Source organism: Neltuma alba, unplaced genomic scaffold, assembly GCF_004799145.2.
Source record: "Neltuma alba isolate B1F8T4 unplaced genomic scaffold, ASM479914v2 tig00010684_pilon, whole genome shotgun sequence".
NCBI lineage: Eukaryota > Viridiplantae > Streptophyta > Magnoliopsida > Fabales > Fabaceae > Neltuma > Neltuma alba.
The window spans coordinates 293,530-314,800 of NW_021635524.1; the positions used below are offsets into that span (position 1 = coordinate 293,530).

A 21,271-nucleotide genomic window follows, 5' to 3' on the forward strand; every position below is an offset into this window, starting at 1 on the left:
TGAAGACATTGACATAAAACCCAAACATTGTTGCAAGGATTGATGATGGACTTAGAAGTGCTAAAAACGCAGGGGTGGGGGATCTATGACGTTTGGGGCTTTTAAGACTGTAATGGGGCCAATCTAAGATATGGTTAGAGCGCATTCATATTAACTTATCACATATGCTCTTCAGTTTGGCCCTTAAACCATCACTTAAATTGTAAGTCTTTCATGGCCACGTAGCTCAAAAAAGCAGCTCACATTAAGGAAGGGTAGAGCGGTGATTTCATAAAGCTACTTCCTCAACAAGTCAAGGAAGGTGCCACATAAATTAATGAGGGGCTTGTTGGTAACTTCTAAGATCATCAATCTTTAATTAATTTGCGTAGCCATTATATTTAATTAAGCAAAAGATTTAATATCCCACAATATCTCTTATTTAATTAAATATAATGACTAATCAAATTAAAGGAAATATCTCCTTATCAAATTCATATCAAAATTCAAATTCAAATGATTATTCCTACGAAATCAAGCCACTCATGAGGAAGAAAATACAATGATATTCAAGAAAAAAGAAAGATGAAGCAAGAAAGATGAGGAAGAGGCTAAAGATTCATCAAGATCAAAGATCAAAGATTTAAATTATATTATCTCGATTATCATTACACCTCTTTAGGTTACCTAAAGGAACACATCTCTTAGGCTATAAAAATTAAGAGGGCTGAGATGCAGATGAGGAATATGCTGCACTCACAAAACATATCGCATAAGCATACAGATTTGTGGTGCCATTCTCTCTATCAACAATGTTGTCGTCTTCTAGCCACATGAGTGGCTAGTTCCCCTTCTTTCTTGGGGATGAATCTTAAGGATTGAGCTTTAGGTTTTATCTAGGAAGTTGTTATTTGATTTTTCTTTTTGATTTAATGATTTCTTAGGGTTTTAGGTTTTGAATTTTCATATCTGAGGTTTTATTTTTGTCACATCCCAAAAAATTTTACTTGGATATAGGGAATAAAAAATTAGGATAAGAGTCAATGTAGAAACTAGACAGGGAGACAAAACAACTTTTGATGTGAAACCTCAATAAGATCTGGCTGACATTTTCGTAATTATCTGTCTAGGAAAGGTAAAACCGGGAAATTTGAGAAAAATTTTAGAAAATTCCTAAAAAATAGAAAAAGTGTAGATGAGAGGTTTTGGAAGCTTAGTTGAGGCCTAAAAGGTGAAATTACGGTGAAAATGAATTATTATGAAAGTTTCCATAAACAAAGGCTTTTTAGAAAAATATTAGAAAATCAGAGAAAAATAATTATTTTAATTAGTTAGAGGCTTTAATAAATTTGAAAAAAAGGTGGATAATTCATATAAATATTTATTTGAATTTATAAAATTTATTTTAGGCCTTGGAAGTTTAGGAATTAATTTTAGAGAATTTATTTTCCCGCAGTGACACTAATAGAGGTCTAATAGGAGAAAATTCAAAATAAATACCTAGAGGTGGCAAAAAATTATGAAAATTTTTAGATTATGTTCTCATATTAAAAGGTGAATTAGCATGAAGATAAATCAATTTTTAGAGGTCTGGAAAAATTATAGAACGTTACTAATGAATAGTAACTGATAAAGTTTCAAATTTGTTTGGGATTTTGATTTGGATTATGGGCAATCTTTTTCAGCCAGCCCAAACCATTTGTGGGGCCCACATTGAGCCCAATAAGGGCCCAATTTCGTGCAACTTCTAGGTCCCTCAATTTTTATTAAATAAAATGTGAAATTTATGGATAAATGCTTGGAAAAATATGGAAATTGGCCATTTGTTCAAATCTGACTTCTTCTAGCATTTGATGACTGCCACATAACCACCATGAGGTGGCAAATTTCATCCAAATAGAGAGATGGAAGGCAGATCAGATTTTTCTATATATATCCCTTTAGAAAATACAAATAAATGTTGGAAAATTGGAAAAATAAGAGGAGACTCTGTCACTGTAGCTCCAGCCTTATTTGTTCAAAAATTTCAAGTGTTTTAGGCAAGGAATCATCCAACTTACATCAAGAAAATACCAAGGTATGCTTAACCCTTCCTATCCTTAAGCTTTAAAGTAGTTTTGGTTGAGTTTTCAGTTGAAAAACTAATTGTAAATGCTGTCAAATTTTCAGTGTGTCCATGAAAGGTTTAGGGAAGGATAGAAATCTTAAATATCTATTGGAATAAGTGAGATTAATTGGTGTATGAATTGGTTTTTGGAAGAAAATCCACCTAGCGTTTAAGAGCAAGATTTCGGCCTAGCATTGTTCATGCAGAAGCAAATTGTTTTGGCTTGATTTGATGATTCCAATGAGTTTAAAACATGTTTTTGTATAGGTATATGTTGTTAGAAAGCGTTTAAAATTATTGGAATCAAAAATAAAATTTTTGGAAGATTACACCCCTTATTCGGCCAACGTGAATTCATGGGGAATGAGTTTGATTTTCTAAAATCTGATTCCATATTTGAATTTCTTATGAAAAATTGTGTAGGAATGAATCATGAGGTTATTGATTCTAAAGGAGAAATCATTTTAGTAAAAATCAAAGAAATAGGGAGAAAATGTTAAGTTAAAGTTTAAGGATTATGTTTAAGTTGTTTGGTAATTAATATAGCCTATATTTATGCTTGATTTAATAGGCTTTATAAGGAGGAATCAAGAAAGATCATTGTTCCTTGACATAACCGAATTAGACAAGTGATAAAAGGTAACTTTGAATTATAATTTGATTGTTTATCTTGCTTGTTTAATATGACAGGTTGTTTGTTTGGATCAAGGGACTTGTGTAACATTCCATTTTTCTTTCTTTTATTTTAGGATTTAAGTTATATGTGAACGAGATTAATTAATAATATTTAAAATTTAATCTTATTGAACAAATTATAAATCATAATTTTTGTGATATGCATATAAATTATTTAAAAAATATTATATATAAATATTATATATATATATATATATAAAATCAAAAGGGCAAGTGGGTGGCACGTAGGCCGCCCACTACCTGTTGGAAGGAGGGGGGGTTAATTCCCCCTATTTGGGCCGTGGCTCTTTTTTTTTTTTGGGGGGGGGGGTCACGTGTACCCCCACTTTCAAATGCTTCCCCCTCCCCTTTTTGCTTCGTTCGCTTTTTTGTTGTCCCGCCGCGTGAGAGAGTGGGAGTGAGAGGTTGAGGGTGTGAGCAAGAAGAGATTTTTCAGTCTCATATTAAATATTTAGCTAAGCTATTTTTCTTTCTACTTTCTCTATTTAGTTTCTTCTATTTATTTTTAAGTTTATGGCAGACAATAAGATTTGTTAAGGTTTGATAGAATTTTTAATGATTTGAGGTTTCTAACTTATTTTGATGATATTAATGGAGCTTATGGGGTTAGAATAGAAGCTTTATGACTTAAATTTTTAGTTAGATGGTCAATTTGAGGCAATATAAGTTAGGGTTGGTTGAAAAATTGTGATTTGTATTAATGATGATATTAATTTCGAAATTTATCTCTTAGTTGAGTTCATTGGAGATTATATTGAGGATTCAATGCTTGAACTTTGAGGTTTTTGTTGAAATAGGAATGTTGATGATTTTTAGAGAGACTTTAACCAGAGAAGTTGGGTGTTTTGAATAAATTAGGAAAAATATTATAAGTTATTTATTCTAATGAATGGGGAATGATTAATGGAAGAAGGGAATAGGATTGTAATAATGATTGGAGACATAGTTGATATATGGTTATTTTTTAAGAGTTAAAGTAAGCACTTTCCGGAGATTTTTGGATGATTTGAAGGGATTATCTTTATTAATAATGTGAATGAGAGAAATAGAGTTGGAAAGTACTAGAAATTGTTACTTGAAAAAATAGATGAATTATTATTTTTCCTAAAGATATTTTTTTTTAAAAAAAATAGGCCAATTATGGGGATTCAGTTAATAAACTATTTTAATGCTATATTAATTAGTCTTTTTATATTAATACATGTTTATAATTTTATTATTGTAGAGTGAGTTTGGGTTGGGCTCTTGGGACTTGAATCCTCCTACTTTTAGTTCTTGTGTCAAGAATTTGAGGTAACTACTTTCTAATTTACCTTGTATGCTTGTTAATGTGATTATAAGTATATATTGATATTGTAAATGTTATCATTATATGTGATAGTGTTTTATGTATAAAAAGTGTGGAGTAAAAATATGAAATTTATGTTTTGGTAAATTTGTTAGTTAAGTGGGCATAAACTATTTTATCTTGAGATTATATTGTCGATGTTGAACAAATTGAGCATTGAATATGGAAATAATTTATGGATATTGAATTGTGTGAAATTGAATTGTTGAATTGCTCACGGAACTGTATTGGGTCGTGATGGAGTATGATTGTGAAAGGTTTGGTTATTTTATACCACGTGGTATAGCAGCCATTTGGCACCTAGTGGTTGGCTTTAACATTCTTAGGGCCCTTGGTATCACCCTTCCTTTGGCCAGGTCAAGGGTCAGCTCAAGGGATATGACACCTTTCCATATTTCAAGGAAAGGGAACCCATGGTTCGATATGAACTCTGTAACTTTTAGCTGAGTTACACCTCATCACTGGAGAGCTTGGTGCCGTCTTGTAAAAGAGACAATTCTTGTTATGTGTGAATAGCCCATGGGTTCTATCAGAGGTTACAAGGAGGTTATAAGGATGGTTGATGAAGTTTAGGCATGCAAGTTATGTTTTGAATTATTATATATTGTTTTCTGTAAAGATGTTTATCTTATATATCATTTAAAATTGTGATTTGTTAGCTTCACTATCTTGTAATCACTTTCTGTATACTTGTTGAATTGGAATTGTGGTTACTGGGTCAATTTGACTTACCCTGTGGTTATTTAATATTTTTCAGACAAGGGTTCAGGTGTTGGTCCTAAGGGGAAGTTGTCCGAGGCTTGAGTCTTTTTTTCCGCTCTGTATAGCCTCTATTTTGTTATACATGCCTTGGTTGATGTATATTGCCAAGCTTTAGGGCTTTTTTGTTATACTTAACATAATTTTAACTTTTCTGCTGTATTCTGGAAATGTGTTGCTCGGCGGAGCCCTTTTAGACACATATGTGACTTTTATTTTGGTTGCAATTGTTATGGGCTGTAGTAACTCTTATTTTGAGGGGCTTCCAAGGCCCTAGTCCATTTATAACTGGTCTTAATTGTATTTTGAAATTCCAGAGTATTGCTGATGGATTTGATACATACATGAAAAATCAAGTGTTGATTATTTCTTGTTTCATTAACTATCTTTATTATTTTAGAATAGTAGCTACTACTCTGTTAAGGATATAAATTGTTAATGACTATGGTAGATTTATATTTGATTGGTTTTGTTCTTCCTACCATAGGTAACCTTTTGACGTAATTATCATTTTGGAAATGTTTATTTACCGCTTATTACGGGGGGTTGTTACAACTTGCATTGTGATATTGGTTGGTTGAATGATCTTTATTTATGCTTTGGCCAAATGCATTGATTGGTGTTAATATGGAAGTGTTGATGTTCTTTTCCTAGCATGAGAATAAGTATAATTTCATGTGACTTGAGAATATCTTGAAATTCTATAATGTGTCGCATGATAACTTGCTTGGTTTGCATGATAATTGTAATTCAAATGCTATTGAGATTTCTATGAAATTTCATTCCTCCTATATCAAATTATGTCTCCATAGGGAGTGGCTCATCCATGGATTAAGGTAAGGAGTTGGTATTGGGATAGAGAAGTTTGATGATTATTATGTTATTTTGGAATGTCATGTGATGTATTACTAAATTTTATGCCAAGTTTGTAATAGATTATAAATGGTAATAGGTTGTAAATTATATTGGTATGACATGCCCAAGTGTTGAAATATTGAGTGGTAGAATGCCTAAAGGGCATGGAAAAAGAAAAAGGAATACAAAATTTAAGAAAGAAGTGACTAGAGGATAAAATTGCCTAAATCAAAAGTAAAATGGTGACGCATAAAATAATAAGCAAATAATAGAATTTGGACCTGATATTTTGTAGGCAAATAGATCTCATTTTTAGCTTTAAATTAAGAAGTAAACCATCAAATTTGAAATTTTATGCTAAGAGTCATGTCCTTCCAAAATTGGGTTAAAATCCTGAAAATTTGAAAAATGACCATATGAACAGTGTATTTTGGTTAATTTTTTGGTACTGTTCTAGATGAAATTAAGTCCAATAAATATTTTTTTCTTATAGAACTCTTAGCAAGTTTCATGTAAAAATTAGAACCATCTCATTTTAATTTTTTTAGAATGAGTTATGAATTTTCAAAGTTGACTTAAATTTATATGAATAGTGTATGGATAAAATTAAATGTGAAATTTTGCAGCTGAAATTTTTCACTCGAAAATACTGGGAAATGTGTTATAATGGTTCCAATTGATGTATAATGGGGTAATAAAGGAGGTGTTATAATTTTCAAGTTGGTAACTTTTGTATCAAACTCTGTGATTCAGATTTTCTTGTTGATAATCCTTAAGGTTGATATTTTGATTTAGTTAATTGTAACTTCTCATCATTTGAACTGTGCTAGCCTGCGGTTTATCCTTAGGATGCTTCATCATTAGTAAATATCTCCTACATTTTCCACATTGTTTCCTTAAAGCTGCTTTTTCTTACTCTTAATCAAAAAGGAAAAAAATTATTTTTACCAATTATTTTCTTCTTTCTTAAATCTTTCTTAGATTTTTCTCTTTTCCCTCTTTTTGTTATTTTTTCACAAAAATTAATTAATTAGGAACTAAGCTTTCAATTGACTCCACAAGAGATCGACCTGAATTGTTCCTATACTATATACGTTTAACTTAGTATTAATTTGTAAGCCTAAAGACAGGACACATTAAGCATCATAAAGTTTACTCTGGTGCAGAAATATACATGAAGTCGTCAAAAGAGGCATCTGACGTCATGCTGTTAATGTCTGTTACTTACCTTTAATGGGGCCTACAAAGTTAGTTTTAAATTGTATTTTTAACAATGAAGTTTACATCAAAGAATAATGGGTACCATAAAGTTTATTGAATGCAAAAATATAAATGAATTTTCTAAAAGAGGGAAAGAAACAAAGTTCATCAACTCATATAAATGTTCGTTAATTATATTTTATTCTTTTCGGTCCCACCAAAGTCATGTTTTCTCTCCACAGAAACTTGCAGACCAAGTCAGCTTGAGCATGGAATGATCTAAGAGTAGTCCCTAATAAGGAAAACGCGTATGGGCTCATATTTTCGACTGTGCTTTTTGAAATATCAACGAATGATGATGCACAGGTCGATTAAAACTTATTGACTAAGGCAAGGTACAATATATTGAGTACATCAGTAGTGAAGTTTTGACAATGCAAGTCAGCTCTCGGATGGAGGCATAAGAAGGCTAATAAAATGCTTGTCTGCCACATCATCCTATCGATGCTTGGTGAACCTCTTTGACATGGACAAAAAATGTTCAACTTCTGAAATACATAACAAACCTCATCAGTCTCAAAAATTACAAACTAGGGATCACTGGTAAGTTTAAAATGTCTATTTTTAGATGAAAAAAGAATCACTAAAAAATATTGTCGTTTGTCTCTTTAAAATCTCTAAATTTTTAAGATTGCTCTAAAAAGTTTAAAAGATATGGCTTTCAATTATTCTTCTTTATATTTCTATGCCTCTATTAATCTCAGTCTACAATCAAAGGAGCAGAAAATCTGCAATTGCAAGGCTTTTTGGAAGGAGAAACAGCAACAGTCGATCCTTGAAACAATCTTCCTAAATAGCCCATAAACTTACTTTTTTTTTTTGAAGATTAACTTCCAAAAATAACTTTCTATATCTAAACCATGCTAGTAATAGACTCAAATTTATCATAATAGAAAAGTGTAGGATCTAATCATACACACTACCATGGTTAAGGAACTTTTCTTAACTCATTCACATACTAACCATGTTAGAAAGGATCAACTTCATCTAACATGGCTATAAGACAACATATTGCATAGCTCCGAAACTGAAATAGTAAGAATTAAGTATCATTCATATTTTATAATAAATTCATAATAAATAGATCACATGCGATCCTTGACCTCTGACCAACTACTAGCATAAATACCACAATATAACAAATAAAAGAACACAAAAACACAATAACACATGAATCAATTAAATATAATTTATCTTAAGGTGACAATATACAGGAAATAACATAACTGATAAATTGAGGAGGCACTGCAAGTCTATTTCTCATTCTATTCATTATATTAGAACGAGAAATATGTTAACAACTTACATTAAAAGACATATTTCTTGTGCAACATTGTTGTTAAAACATGGTGTGAAGCTTAATTATCACGCTTAATACACAAGATTATCCTTTATTGTTGTTTATTTGACATCTCATTCTATTCATTTTTATCTCTAACATTCAAATTTATTCATATGAATATAACATTATCTCCTTTATCTGGACCAAAATTGCAATGTTTTTAGTTACAAATAAGAAAAAGTGTAAAATACTCTGACTATCTTTCTAGTTTGAATCAATTATACAAACTTTCCCTCTATTACAAAAATATACATTTCAGTCTAATTACCTAACACATGCAGAAATATTCAAAAACGATTCTAAAATATTACTTTTAACTAATATTTATATTGATATAAATTTTATTTACTATTCTACCCCTCATTCTAATAAATACCTAAATTACTATTATTTTTACAGTTACATGAATTTAATTCAAAGAAAAAAAAACAGAGAAATAACCTAAAATATTATTATTTTTACAGTTAAACTGATGTGTTTAAAACTTTTGAAGAATAAATTTGAATAATTTATATAATATTTCAAATTTATTGTTGCGCACAAATCCCAATCTTTTCATAAAAGGAAAAAAAAGAGGAGTCACACCAAAATTTTGGAAAAGTTTATTTTGAAAACCTAAAAGGCATGGTTTACGAAAATTGGATAGTGTTTTGGGAGTCAATTATGTGCTGGGAAAGTGTTAGACACCCCATAATACTTGTTCAAGAGAATGGCTATCCTAAGTCAACTACTCATAATTTATATGACCTTTTTTTATTACATTTTAATTACCCTAAAAAAGAAATAAAAATAAAAAACTTCTTATTGACAAAAAGGGAAAAAATAATTTACTTACAAAACCTGACTTAACCTAAGATAAAAACCTAGGGCTTATATATCCTTTAGAGGGATCGAAATCAATGTAATTTGGGTATCAATGTGTGTTATTTGGTTGGCGTTTTTTTGAGAAAAACATTTATTTAATTTACAAAAAAAATTATTTTTATGGGTTTGTGTTTTTATTTGGCAAAAAAATTTCTTTTTTCTTTATTTAAAGAAAAAGAAAGCTTTTTGAAAAATTTTTGGATTAAATTTATTGAGAAAATTTCAATAATTTCACATGGAAAATTAATCAGTTTTGCCTAAGGAGATTCTAAAAATCTCATAGGGCATGAAATCATTTTGAGAAAACTATTATTCCTTTTTTTTAAAAAACATTTTAGATTAACTTCCTAAGGAGATTACTATAATCTCACCTAGAAGAATAACCCATTTTACGCGAGGAGATTCTAAACACTCACACAGCATAAAACTCTTTTGAAAATGATATTTTTATTTAGCATTTCTTTTATAAGAAAAAGAAGCTTTTCTATTATCAAAAATTTATTTGTTGGCAAAAAGGTAGATCAAGAGAAATGAAATTTCATGCAACTATTTAAGCCAAAAAGAAAATAAAAAGCCATTGGATGCCCAATACTACTTAATAAAAATTATTACAACATGTAACATTCCTTTTTATAAAAAAAAAAATGGCGTGTGGGTGGTAGTGGCCACCCACTGCCTAAAGAGGGGAATGGGTAGGGGTGTTCAAAGCCGGCTTGTCCTAGTCGGCCTGTTCCGGTCCTTGTCTTATTGGGACGGGACGGAACAAACCGGAACAGGACAAAAAAGGGATCGGGACGGGACGGGACGGGACACGGGACGGGGTCGTCCCGTCCCGGTTCTCTTTTTTAAAAATTGTTTTATCCTATTTATATAATATCAATTTTTTATATTTTTTTAAAATTTGAGACTATAGTATGAAACTATGGATATATTTATTTAGAGTTTTGTATTTGTTAATGATTTAAGATTATTGATTATTAGAATTTTAGCAAGTTTTTATTGTGTTAAAAGCTTTTGTTTAGAGTTTTTAATGACTATTATATGTAATATTTTGAGCTTTTATTTAAGAGTGCCCAAACAAATAAAAAAAGAAAATAAAAAGATATTTTTATAAGGTTTAAGCCCAAAAAAATATAATTAAAAAAATCATATTTTATTAAAAAAATAAAAAAAAAACTTCGGGACGTCCTGATCTCACCCCGCCCGACTGGGATCAGGACAATCCCGGAACGGGCCGGGACACTAGACATATTTTCTGTCCCATTATTGTTCATCGGGACTGAACCGAGATAGGCCTGTCCCAGTCCTGATTTGTCCTTTGAACAGTCCTAAGAATGAGTAATCCCCCTATTTGGGCCGTGGCTTTTTTTTTTTTCAAAGGTATTAAATGAAATGAATAGTGGGTCACGGGATCCACTACTATCATTTCCCTTCTCCATTTTTTTTCGTCTAGTACCCTCTGGTGCTTCATTTTTGCTTTTCCTCTATTTCACCGCAAGAGAGAGTGATCGCGAGAGGGAGGTGGAGAGTGTGAGAGAGAAAAGGGTCTTGCTTGGTATCACCTACGTCGTCTAGGTAACCTATTTTCTTCCTACTTTTTTCTAATTAGCTTCTTTTATTTATTTTCCAAGTTTATGGTAGAAAAATAAAATTTATTAGGGCTTGTTAGATTTTTAATTTTTGAGGTTTCTAACTTATTAGCAGGATATTAATAGAGCTTATCGGGTTAAAATAAGAGTCTTATGACTTAGATTTTTAGTTAGATTGTTGTTTTGAGGCAATGTAAGTTAGGGTTTGGTTGGAAAATTGTGATTTGTGTTAATGATGATATTACTTTTGAAATTTATCTTAGTTTAGTTCATTGGAGGTTATATTGAGGATTCAATGCTTGAATTTTGAGAATTTTTGTTGAAACATAAATGTTGATGATCTTTGGAGAGACTTTAACTAGTGGAAATTGGGTGTTTAGAGTAAATTGGAGGAAAATGCTAAAATTTAATAATCGTAACGAGTGAGAGGTGATTTATGGAAGAAGGAAATATGATTGTAATGATGAAATGAGGAATGGTTAATGTATGGCTATTTTCTTAGAATTAAAGTAAGCACTTTTGAAAATTTTTAGATTATTTGGAAGGAATTACCTTATTAATAATTTTGATAAGTAGAATAGAATTAAGAAATTTTATGATTTGTAATTTGGAAGGATGTTTGGAGGAATAGATGAATTATTATTTTTCCTAAAGATAATTTTTTAAAGTAAGCCAATTATGGGGATTTAATTACTAAATTATTTTTAATGTTATATTACTTAACTTTTTTATTAATATATGTTTATAAATTCATTATTGTAGAGTGAGCTTGGTTTGGGCTCTTGGGTCTCGATTCCTCCTTTTTTTTTTTTCTTGTTTCAAGAGCTTGAGATAACCATTTCTAATTTACCTTCTATACTTGTTGATATGATTATAAGCATATGTTGACATTATAAATATTATCATTATATGTTACAGTGTTTTATGTATAAAACGTGTGGAATAAAAATATGAAATCTATGTTTTGACAAATTTGTTAGTTAAGTGGGCATGAATTATTTTATCTGGAGATTTTATTGTTGATGTTGAACAAAATTAAGTATTGAATATGGAAATAATTTATAAATATTGAATTGTGTGAAATTGAATTGTTGAATTGCTGATGGAACTGTATCGGGTTGTGATGGAGTATGATTGTGGGAGGTTTGGTTATTTCATACCACGTGGTATAGTCACCACTTGGCACCCAGTGACTAGCTTTAACATTTTTAGGGCCCTCAATATCACCCTTCCTTTGGCCAGGTCAAGGATCAGTTCAAGGGACATGAGACCTTTTCATATTTCAAGGAAAGGGAACCCATGGTCAGATATGAGCTCTATAACTTTTAGCCGAGTTACATCTCATTATTGGAGAGCTTGGTGTAGTCTTGTAAAAGAGACGAATCTTGTTATGTGTGAATAACCATAGATTCTGTCAGAGGTTACAAGAAGGTTATCAAGATGGTTGATGAAGTTCTGTGCATGCAAGTTACTTTTTGAATTATTATATATTATGTTATGTAAAGATGTTTATCGTATATGCTATTTAAAATTGTACTTTGCTTGCTTAACTATTTTGTAATCACTCCCTGTATACTCCTTGAATTGGAATTATGGTTATTGGGTCAATTTGACTCACCTCGTGATTATTTAATATTTTTTTTCAGGTGAGGGCTTAGGTGTTAGTCCGAAGGAGAAGTTGTCCGAGGCTTAAGTTTCCCTTTTCACTCTGTATAGCCTCTGTTTTATTATACATGCCTTGATTGATGTATATTGCCAAAATTTAGGGCCTTTTTGTTATACTTAACATAATTTTAACTTTTCTGTTGCATTCTGGGATTGTACTGTTGGGCGGAGCCCTTTTAGACATATATGTGACTTTTATTTTGATGGTGACTGTTATGGGTGTTAGTGACTGTTATTCTGACGGGCTTTAAAGACCCTAGCCCATTTACAGCCGTTCTTAATTGTATTTTGAGATTCCAGAGTATTGCGAATGGATTTGATACATACATGAAAAATCAAGTGTTGATTATTTCTGGTTTCATTAACTATCTTTATTATTCTAGCATAGTAGCTATTACTCTGTTAAGGATATTAATTATAATAGATTTTTATTTGATTGGATACGTAAATATTTTTAGCTAATTCTTTTCTATATATTGATTTTTAAAAAATAAATTATCATTTTGGAAATGTCTATTTACCATTAATTACAGAGGTTGTTGCAAACATACCACAATCCTAAGAGGCGGTGGAGCAAGCACATACCTTGTAAAGCTTCTAACTCATAAAACTGCACAAGCCACAAAATAAGAAAACAAAGAAGCAAGAGAAACATATGCACTAAAGGGCATCTAAAGATGAAGAGTCAAATTAAAGCAAGGCAATATATTCATAAAAGATGTATTCAAAACAAACTCTAGCAACATAAAACGAAAAGAAAAGGAGGCAAAAATAAGATCGAAATTGTTTGATCAACCATGAGTGATCATACGAAATATCATGGAAAAAATCAATTAAAAAACTTGAGCATAAAGAAGGAAAAGAACGCTTGGAGCTCTATGTGTGTGCGCGCCTCGATATCATTGATACATTCATTGGCATTAGAGAGCATTTTGTGCACATGGTGAAAGCGAGACAAGATGTATGAGTGCCTCAATCTCCTTACGGATATTCCTTGGCAAAAGGGCTCATCAAAACACAAATCGAAGTAGACAATGAAAGCAACTATTGCCTAGAGTAAGAATATCCTTCCCGTCCAGCTCGTAAGATGATCATTAGAAGAATTAGTGTAGCCTTTCTACCTTTTCCTCTTGCCTCTCTTTTGCCCAGAAATTCTTACTGCCTCCTTTTTTTTTTTTTTTTTAAAGAAATCATCCTCCCAACATCAACTCTTGCTATCCTATTTATAGGCTTCAACTAGGGTTTCATATTTTCTTTAATTTTCTTCTTTTTATTTTCCTTCAATTATGACTCATAATGTCAGAAATATTAAATAGAAAACAAAGTGCGTATCAGGTCGAATCCATGTTCGGATCTAGGTCATTCCTTCAAAGCTTCATGACTTAATCTGCCGATGCTCATGCAAAGTTTAGATTACTAGAGTCTAAACTTAAGTGACATAGTAGAGCACCACACAAGAGAGAATATTAGAGATAGAGAAAGGATAGAGTAGGAAAACTCAACTACTAAGGTGAGTTGAACTGATGAATGTAGGCCTCTATTTATAGTTTTGGCCAGGGATATTTTGAGAATGCAAAATATCCACTAAATCTATTAGTTTGAATTTGAATTCAAATATTCAGATGTCTCTTAAATAATAAGATTATGAATTTGAATTTAAATCTAGAATCAACCTTAATTGATTCTAAATATATATCTCTAATATATATTTAATTCATACAATATAAATTAATTTAATTTATAAAGTAAACGATTGGATTTAATTCAAATTGTTCAACCAAGTCAAAATATCACAATCTTGCTTGGGTATTTAATTGAAATATTCTTTTAATATCTAATCAAATTATCCGGCACATCAAGGGCAGATCCAAGACCTTATATTTTATGCATAACCAAAGTCTTTGACCATTGTTCTTGTAGTATGGTGATCATGTGGTGTCTTATTTTCTATATTCCTTGCGAACACAGAAGGGGGTTGCTTGTGTGAAAAATCCAACCATAACCAAACCGCATACTAATTATTATACACCTCACATATGTATATATTTGTTTACACTCAGCATACATTATAGTAATGTTTTTTTTATTATCCAATAAAAGAAGTTCAAAACCTATATTCTACGCATACCCAAAGTCTTTGACCAGAGGCAATTGATACCTATATGTTTCTTCTTAACCAAAGTCTTTGATACCTATATGTTTCTTCTTAATTAAATCATTTAATTTTACTTTTTTTTAAAACTATATTAGTTCTTGTAATATTGTTCTATTAGTGTTTTTAGTTTTTATGTAAGGATTAATAATGTTAATAGAAAAAAATAAAGATTTAATTAGGAGAAAAAATGCTTAGGCATCAAATTAAAAATTAAAAAAAATATAGGTACCTCAAAAGTGATTTTTTCGAACAAGTAATTCTAATAATAAAAATACTAAAATATCAATAAATCTAAATAAATTTTCAAATGATAATAAGTTTAAATAATTCAAATATCCTTGAAATAATATAAGAATAAAATTATTTTTTATCCCATATTTCATCAAATTTTTTTAAATAATTAAAAATAAGTTATAATTCTTTTTTTCCCTCAAGGACAAAAGCAAAAGAAAAGTAACAGGAGAAGAGTATGAAATCGAACGGTCTAAATTTTTTTAAAGAGTTTTTGAAAAATTATGAAAAAGGGAGATGGCCATGTTCCCAATTTGAGGCGCGAATCCCGTCTTAATATTTGGCCGGGTCCCGCCTTCCTATTTCACAACTCGCAGTTAACCTTTCAGTTTCGAGGAGGGAGAGTTGAAGACACCGTCGTCTTCGAGAAGTTTCCAATCGCCTCAGGTACCCTCTCATCTTTTCTCCTGTCAAAATGTTTTTCTTTGTCTTAAACATGATTTTCTGCTGCTGCTAGGCAAATGGAGGATTTTAGTGTGGATGATCCCTCAAATCCCTTCGCCCGCTTCGCATTCACGTATGTACAAGTCGTTTGTCTCTCTGCTTCTTTGAGATATCAATATTCTTAGGAAAATAACGAATCATTGCTCTTCTATCTGTAGAGGCAAAGTTGATCCATGGAAGCCGGGATTTGCTACCCGTACTGCACCATCCAGGCTAATACCTGTTAACAATAACTACAAAGCCAACATGCCTCCTCTTTCGAAGGGTGTTGTTAAGAAAAAGGGCGTGGGTGTAGCTAAGAAGAATGGTTTGGACAAGAAAAAGAGTGTGGTTGAGAAAAGGTCAAAACCCAAATCTCTTAGAGCTGATGAGAAAAAGAAGGATGCCTACAAAAGAAAAGCTCCTGATAACACTTGGAAGCCCCCACGATATGAGCCTCCTCTTATCCAAGAGAATCATGCTCATGACCCTTGGAGGGTGTTGGCTATATGCATGCTGCTAAATTGTACCACTGGAAAGCAGGTACAATTACACATCTCCCCTTTTTGCCATTTAATTTTGATTGGTGTTTTCCTTCGAATCTTAATGTCATTGATGTTTCCATGTGTTATGATATTTAAATTTGGACATATTTAATTCATACATGTAAGCTCATATGTGATAAGTCTATTTCAATTAATATCAGTTAAAATATCATTTCCTTAAATCTTCTAAAAAAATGAAGGCTCTTTTAAACTCGATGAGATCATAAATATCTCAATTATATGCAAGGTAATTTTCAAAGCATAGTAATGAAGAATATTTTTGTTTAGGGGACATAATGCCGGTACTATAATTACTCATAAAAGAGAGTTTTGTAATGCAGGTTAAAGGAGTTATTTCAAATTTTTTTGATCTGTGTCCGGATGCACAAACATGCATTCAAGTTCCTTCTAATGTATTAGAAAAGGAAATTAGAAGTCTAGGTTTGCAACACAAAAGGACAGAACAGTTAAAACGCTTTTCTCGAGAGTATTTAGGAGAAAATTGGACGCATGTGCCCCAACTACATGGTGTTGGCAGGTAAGTTGGATGATGCCACTGGCTTTCTCCCTTATTTTTCATATATTTTACCTAGTTTTATCTAATTGATGCTATCCTAACTAACGTCAAGTCTATTTCAATCAGGTATGCAGCTGATGCATATGCGATATTTTGTACTGGGTTGTGGAATGATGTGGAGCCGAAGGATCATATGCTAACTCGTTATTGGGAGTTTCTTCATGGAACCAGAGGCAATTGATGGAGTGCTTTGTTTTTTGGGAAGCACCTGCAATTATTTTGAGGCAAGTAAATGGTAGAAAAGATTAACCTTTAGGATTCCCATATGAAGTGTTACTCATCGGCATTGCAAGGTCTTATTTCGTTTTCCAAGTTACTGATCCTGATCTTTAATGGCAAGTCTTTCATGAGTTGAATTGGTTGTTTTAAGTTGTTTCAAATCTTTTGACTGTGTTTTCTTTAAATGCTGATATTTTAGATGACGAGCTGTGGGATTAGGTATTTTAATGTATGTTTGTTAATCAACTGAAGACAGTCTCATATCATCTGAAAATGATATAACCACATCCCGAGATAGATAGAATAATGAATCCAGATGATGAGGCAAGCAAATGAGAACTTATAGCTTGTTATCTACTGAGTTTTTCTTCTCCACATTGGATATATTTCCCAATAGCCGCTTGAGGTTGATTAACATTTCAAGTGTTTACTGTCTTTCAAAATTCGCAAATCTTCTTAGGACTAGTTAGATGATGATAGAGCTGAAGCAAGCACAAGATTCTACTTCTGTACATACTAACCATTTCCAGGACTCGGGCTTTTTTACAGAACACTTCCTTTCAATGACTATGTTATCGGCTCCCTCTATGCATAGAAGAAAGTGATATTTTAGTTTAGGCTATAGATTTAAATGCTAGGACTGGAGTTTCATTTGTATATATAAATATGAGGTGTCTCTTTTCTAGTTTCAAGCATGTCCTTAATCTGGCTCTAGACTTTTATACTAGGTTTTGGAGGACCAAGGAGCATATCAGCCTTCTCGTCCTTGCTGTTGTTTAATTATGATAGGTTTACTAATGGCTCTTTGTTATGATGCAAAGTGTTACAGGTCGACGTGGCTATGGTTTTGAAGCTTAGGTTGTTGACGTGGAGATCCTTTATTGACAAATGAAAGTGGGAAGTCTGGGAGAATTGTAACTTGGTTCATGTAAAGCTTATGTTTTTTGTGGTTGACTTAGAGAATGACTATTTTGTGGACTTTATTAGACTTAATTAAGTGTAATTTAAGGAGTATTTGCCGGTGAACATCGATACTCCTATTCTACCTCCTTTGCTTTAGTTGAAAACTGAGTCTTATTTATTAATTCAAATGTTTTTGCTGGTTTATGTTTTGCCGGTTCAATGCAGTATTTTGTGTCTTTCTTTTTCAGGCATTCATGTATAGTTGGCTTATTTTATTATTATTATTTTTAAACATACCATATCTGTTGAACCGATGACTATATTTTTTCTAGGATGGTTTAAGTTTTGACTGTTTGAAATGGGTTTCTATTCCGTGATGATTTTTCAAACTATGTGTGTCATTTGCTTAAAAGCCATAAATTTGGGACTCTATGGGCCAATAATCTTATGTCGGCCACGACCAATTCTTTTTGGATGAAAAATGATGTGTTTGGCTGATGAAGTAGTCGTTTTCATTTAGTTCACCCTCCAGGTTCATTTGCACTTTGAAGCAGTTCAAATTTAATGACCAAGCAAAAGCTTTTTCCGATATAGTTCTCCAATTTAGTTCGCAAGAATATTTTCTTGATTGCTCCCCCGCTTCTCTCCCAAAAAAAAAAAAAAGAGTTTCTCAATTGCTTCTCCCTCTTCTTTTCACAGGCTTCTTACCCAACGCTTTAGTCTATTTTTTTATCCTATTATCACTATTATTTGCATAAAGGAGAATCCTACAAAAAGGAGTTCTCAAATTAATTTTTTTTTGCCAAAATGTATTATTATTTGCTAGTTTAATGTTATTAAAATCTATTAAAGTGTTGTTATTACATCTGCTTTGGTATTAAAGTGCTATTACATTTAGTAATTTCAGACTTTTTGTTTTGAAGTTTTCCTTTGCTTTTTTCCCCAAAACAATCATTTGAAAATTTGATTTAAATCAAATCTAATCTAAATTAATAAAAGCATAATCATACTCTTGGCATATGATGAACTTAATCGCTCATAGTGATTTCAATGTTTTTGTTGCAGGTTACAATCACAGGCATCGAATTTAAAATTTAAATTTATGTCTAATTATTAGTGGGTAGAATTTTAATCGTGTGATGTCATATTCAATAAAAAAATAGGAAAAAGATATTAAAATACCCCAAAAAATACTAAAAGATCAATTAGAATGGGTGAGTTTTAAAATTTCAAATCAGACCCCTTATATTATTTTTTAATTTTAAAATATTATAAAATGACAATATTATCTTTACTATCAGTTATTACTTTCACATAGCTATTGACTATTCTAATTTCATTATTGATTATTTTTGCTTTCAAAATTCCAGTGATTACTTTTGTATAAGTATTAACTACATAATAGTAGTAAATAATTAAACAAAAAGTAGTCATTAGGTCTCTAACAACAATAAATGTATTTTTTTGATTTTTGAAACAAAATTAATCAATAGCGAAACTAGAATAGTTAATAACTAAACAATAATAGTCATCAAATTTTTATGGCATATGATGAACTTAATCACTGATAGCGATTTCAATGGTTTTGTTGCAGGTTACAATCACAGGCATCGAATTTAAAATTTAAATTTATGTCTAATTATTAGTGGGTAGAATTTTAATCGTGTGATGCCATATTCAATAAAAAAATAGAAAAAAGATATTAAAATACCTTCAAAAATACTAAAAGATCAATTAGAATGGGTGAATTTTAAAATTTCAAATCAGACTCCTTATATTATTTTTTAATTTTAAAATATTATAAAATGATAATATTGTCCTTACTATCAGTTATTACTTTCACATAGCTATTGACTATTCTAATTTCATTATTAACTACTTTTGCTTTCAAAATTCCTGTGATTACTTTTGTATAAGTATTAACTACATAATAGTAGTAAATAATTAAACAAAAAGTAGTCATTAGGTCTCTAACAACAATAAATGTATTTTTTTGATTTTTGAAACAAAATTAATCAATAGCAAAACTAAAATAGTTAATAACTAAACAAGAATAGTCACCAAATTTTTAAAAATGAAAGTAATCAATTGCAATGCTAGAATAATCAATAGCTAAACAAGAGTAGTTATCAGAATTCTAAAAACAAATGTAATTAATAGCTAAAAAAATAGTCAATGCATAAGAAAGGATAGTTACTGGAGCTTCGACAACTAATCAGCTAAGTTCCTATGACAAATCGCCAGAGTTTCGACAGCAAGTCACTAGTAGGGTTGTCAACGCCTAAGCTCCAGTGATCAGAAATTGGCTAAGGTGGCAATATTTAAAGAAAAAGAAATAGTGAAGGGCATTAATGTAATTTTGTAAGATTTGAAAATTCCAAAATAATAGTAGGTGTCTCAAGTGAAATTTTAAAATTCACCCACATTGATTTGTCCTATAAAAATTTTCAGGGTATTTTATTTTTTTCCTAAAATCAATTTGGGAAAAGCCCTGAAAAATTTCTATTGTAAAGTCTATTGCACAAAGGACCAACTACTAAAGAACTTAGGTTCATGAGTAGGAGTAATTTTTCTTTAATTGCATGCAACTTATATTAAGCTATGTGCTTGTTTTTTTTTTTTTTTTTGCCAATGTTTGGTTCCTTTGAACAATAAATTTTGTAACCTAGATTTTCAACCAAGCACAATTAGAAAAAGTAATATTAAAATAAAGAATACTCGCACATAACTTATCAAGATAAAAAAAAAACATGGTAAAACTTTTTTCATATTAAGTTTTGGTATCTTGGGATTTTATGAGACTTTTTTCTTTTTTAGCTTCGGATATTGGTATGTGGATCCTATTAAATTTTTGGTAATTAATAAAATTAACTTCTTTTTAGCCAAAAGAAAACTCTTTTTAACGAGCTCTCTAAATAATGAGCCTGTCACTCACATAAAGTTCAACTGTATTTTTATTTATTTCATGGTCTTATTTTATTCCAAATTATCATAATTCTAATTACTGGGACTAATAATCTCTTAGACCCTTAGTTGACATATTTACAGCTTAAAAAAATTAAAAAACATTTTGAAAGTACCTATACTTTTTTTAATTTTTAATTTTGTACCCAATATAACAAAATTACAAGAGATAATGTTATTGTAAAAGTAAGATTAAATAATTTAATTAAGAAAAGAAAACACATAGGTACCACATTAAAAATTGAGAGAAAGTATAAATACCTCTAATATGATTGTTTTCAAAATAAGTATAAAAAATAAAAATTTCATCTTGTGTGCTGTTAGACCCCTGATTCCAACAAATCCAGAAGAATCCTAGGATCCTTATCAAGAGAACTCACAGATTTAGCTCACTCAACTTGAAAGACTCCATCTCTCTCAGCCAAGCCTGCAGTTACAAACTCCATTTCTTGTAGGAAAATCCCAAGATCATAACCAAGATGATGATGATGAGACTCTGCTCAGAAAGTTTGAAGAATACTAACTCAAAAGGAGTCACAGACCACCTTCACACTACAATACAAGAATCTATGATTCTGATGCTCATAACTCTGACCTAGAAAATGTCATAAACCTGTCCCCAAGTTATGAACCCATCTGCAAAAGCTTGCGATCAGCATAATCATCAAGAAATCTGCTTTGTGTCATATTAAAAGATAAGGAAGACTCGCCAGGAATCTACTTTATGTCC

General features: G+C 31.0%; 1 protein-coding gene and 1 long non-coding RNA gene across 2 annotated transcripts; both read left to right on the forward strand.

Annotated features, from left to right (window-relative positions):
• The first annotated feature begins 15,226 nt into the window (after positions 1-15,226).
• LOC114758241 (uncharacterized) lies at positions 15,227-15,581 on the forward strand. Its single transcript, XR_003741760.1, has 3 exons — positions 15,227-15,297; positions 15,368-15,427; positions 15,513-15,581. It is a non-coding gene; the product is annotated as an uncharacterized LOC114758241 (long non-coding RNA).
• A 19-nt stretch (positions 15,582-15,600) lies between these two features.
• LOC114758269 (methyl-CpG-binding domain protein 4-like protein) lies at positions 15,601-16,650 on the forward strand. Its single transcript, XM_028947301.1, has 3 exons — positions 15,601-15,876; positions 16,220-16,416; positions 16,522-16,650. Exons 1-3 carry the CDS (start codon positions 15,601-15,603, stop codon positions 16,634-16,636), a joined length of 588 nt encoding a protein of 195 aa, XP_028803134.1. The 3' UTR covers positions 16,637-16,650.
• The last annotated feature ends 4,621 nt before the right edge of the window (positions 16,651-21,271 follow it).

Bases quoted from the DNA above. Each gene is read 5' to 3' on its own strand.
- LOC114758269 (XM_028947301.1), top strand. From the start codon at position 15,601: ATGCCTCCTCTTTCGAAGGGTGTTGTTAAGAAAAAGGGCGTGGGTGTA. The intron at 15,877-16,219 runs GTACAATTACAC...TTTGTAATGCAG, and splicing joins ATTGTACCACTGGAAAGCAG to GTTAAAGGAGTTATTTCAAA. The intron at 16,417-16,521 runs GTAAGTTGGATG...TATTTCAATCAG, and splicing joins CAACTACATGGTGTTGGCAG to GTATGCAGCTGATGCATATG.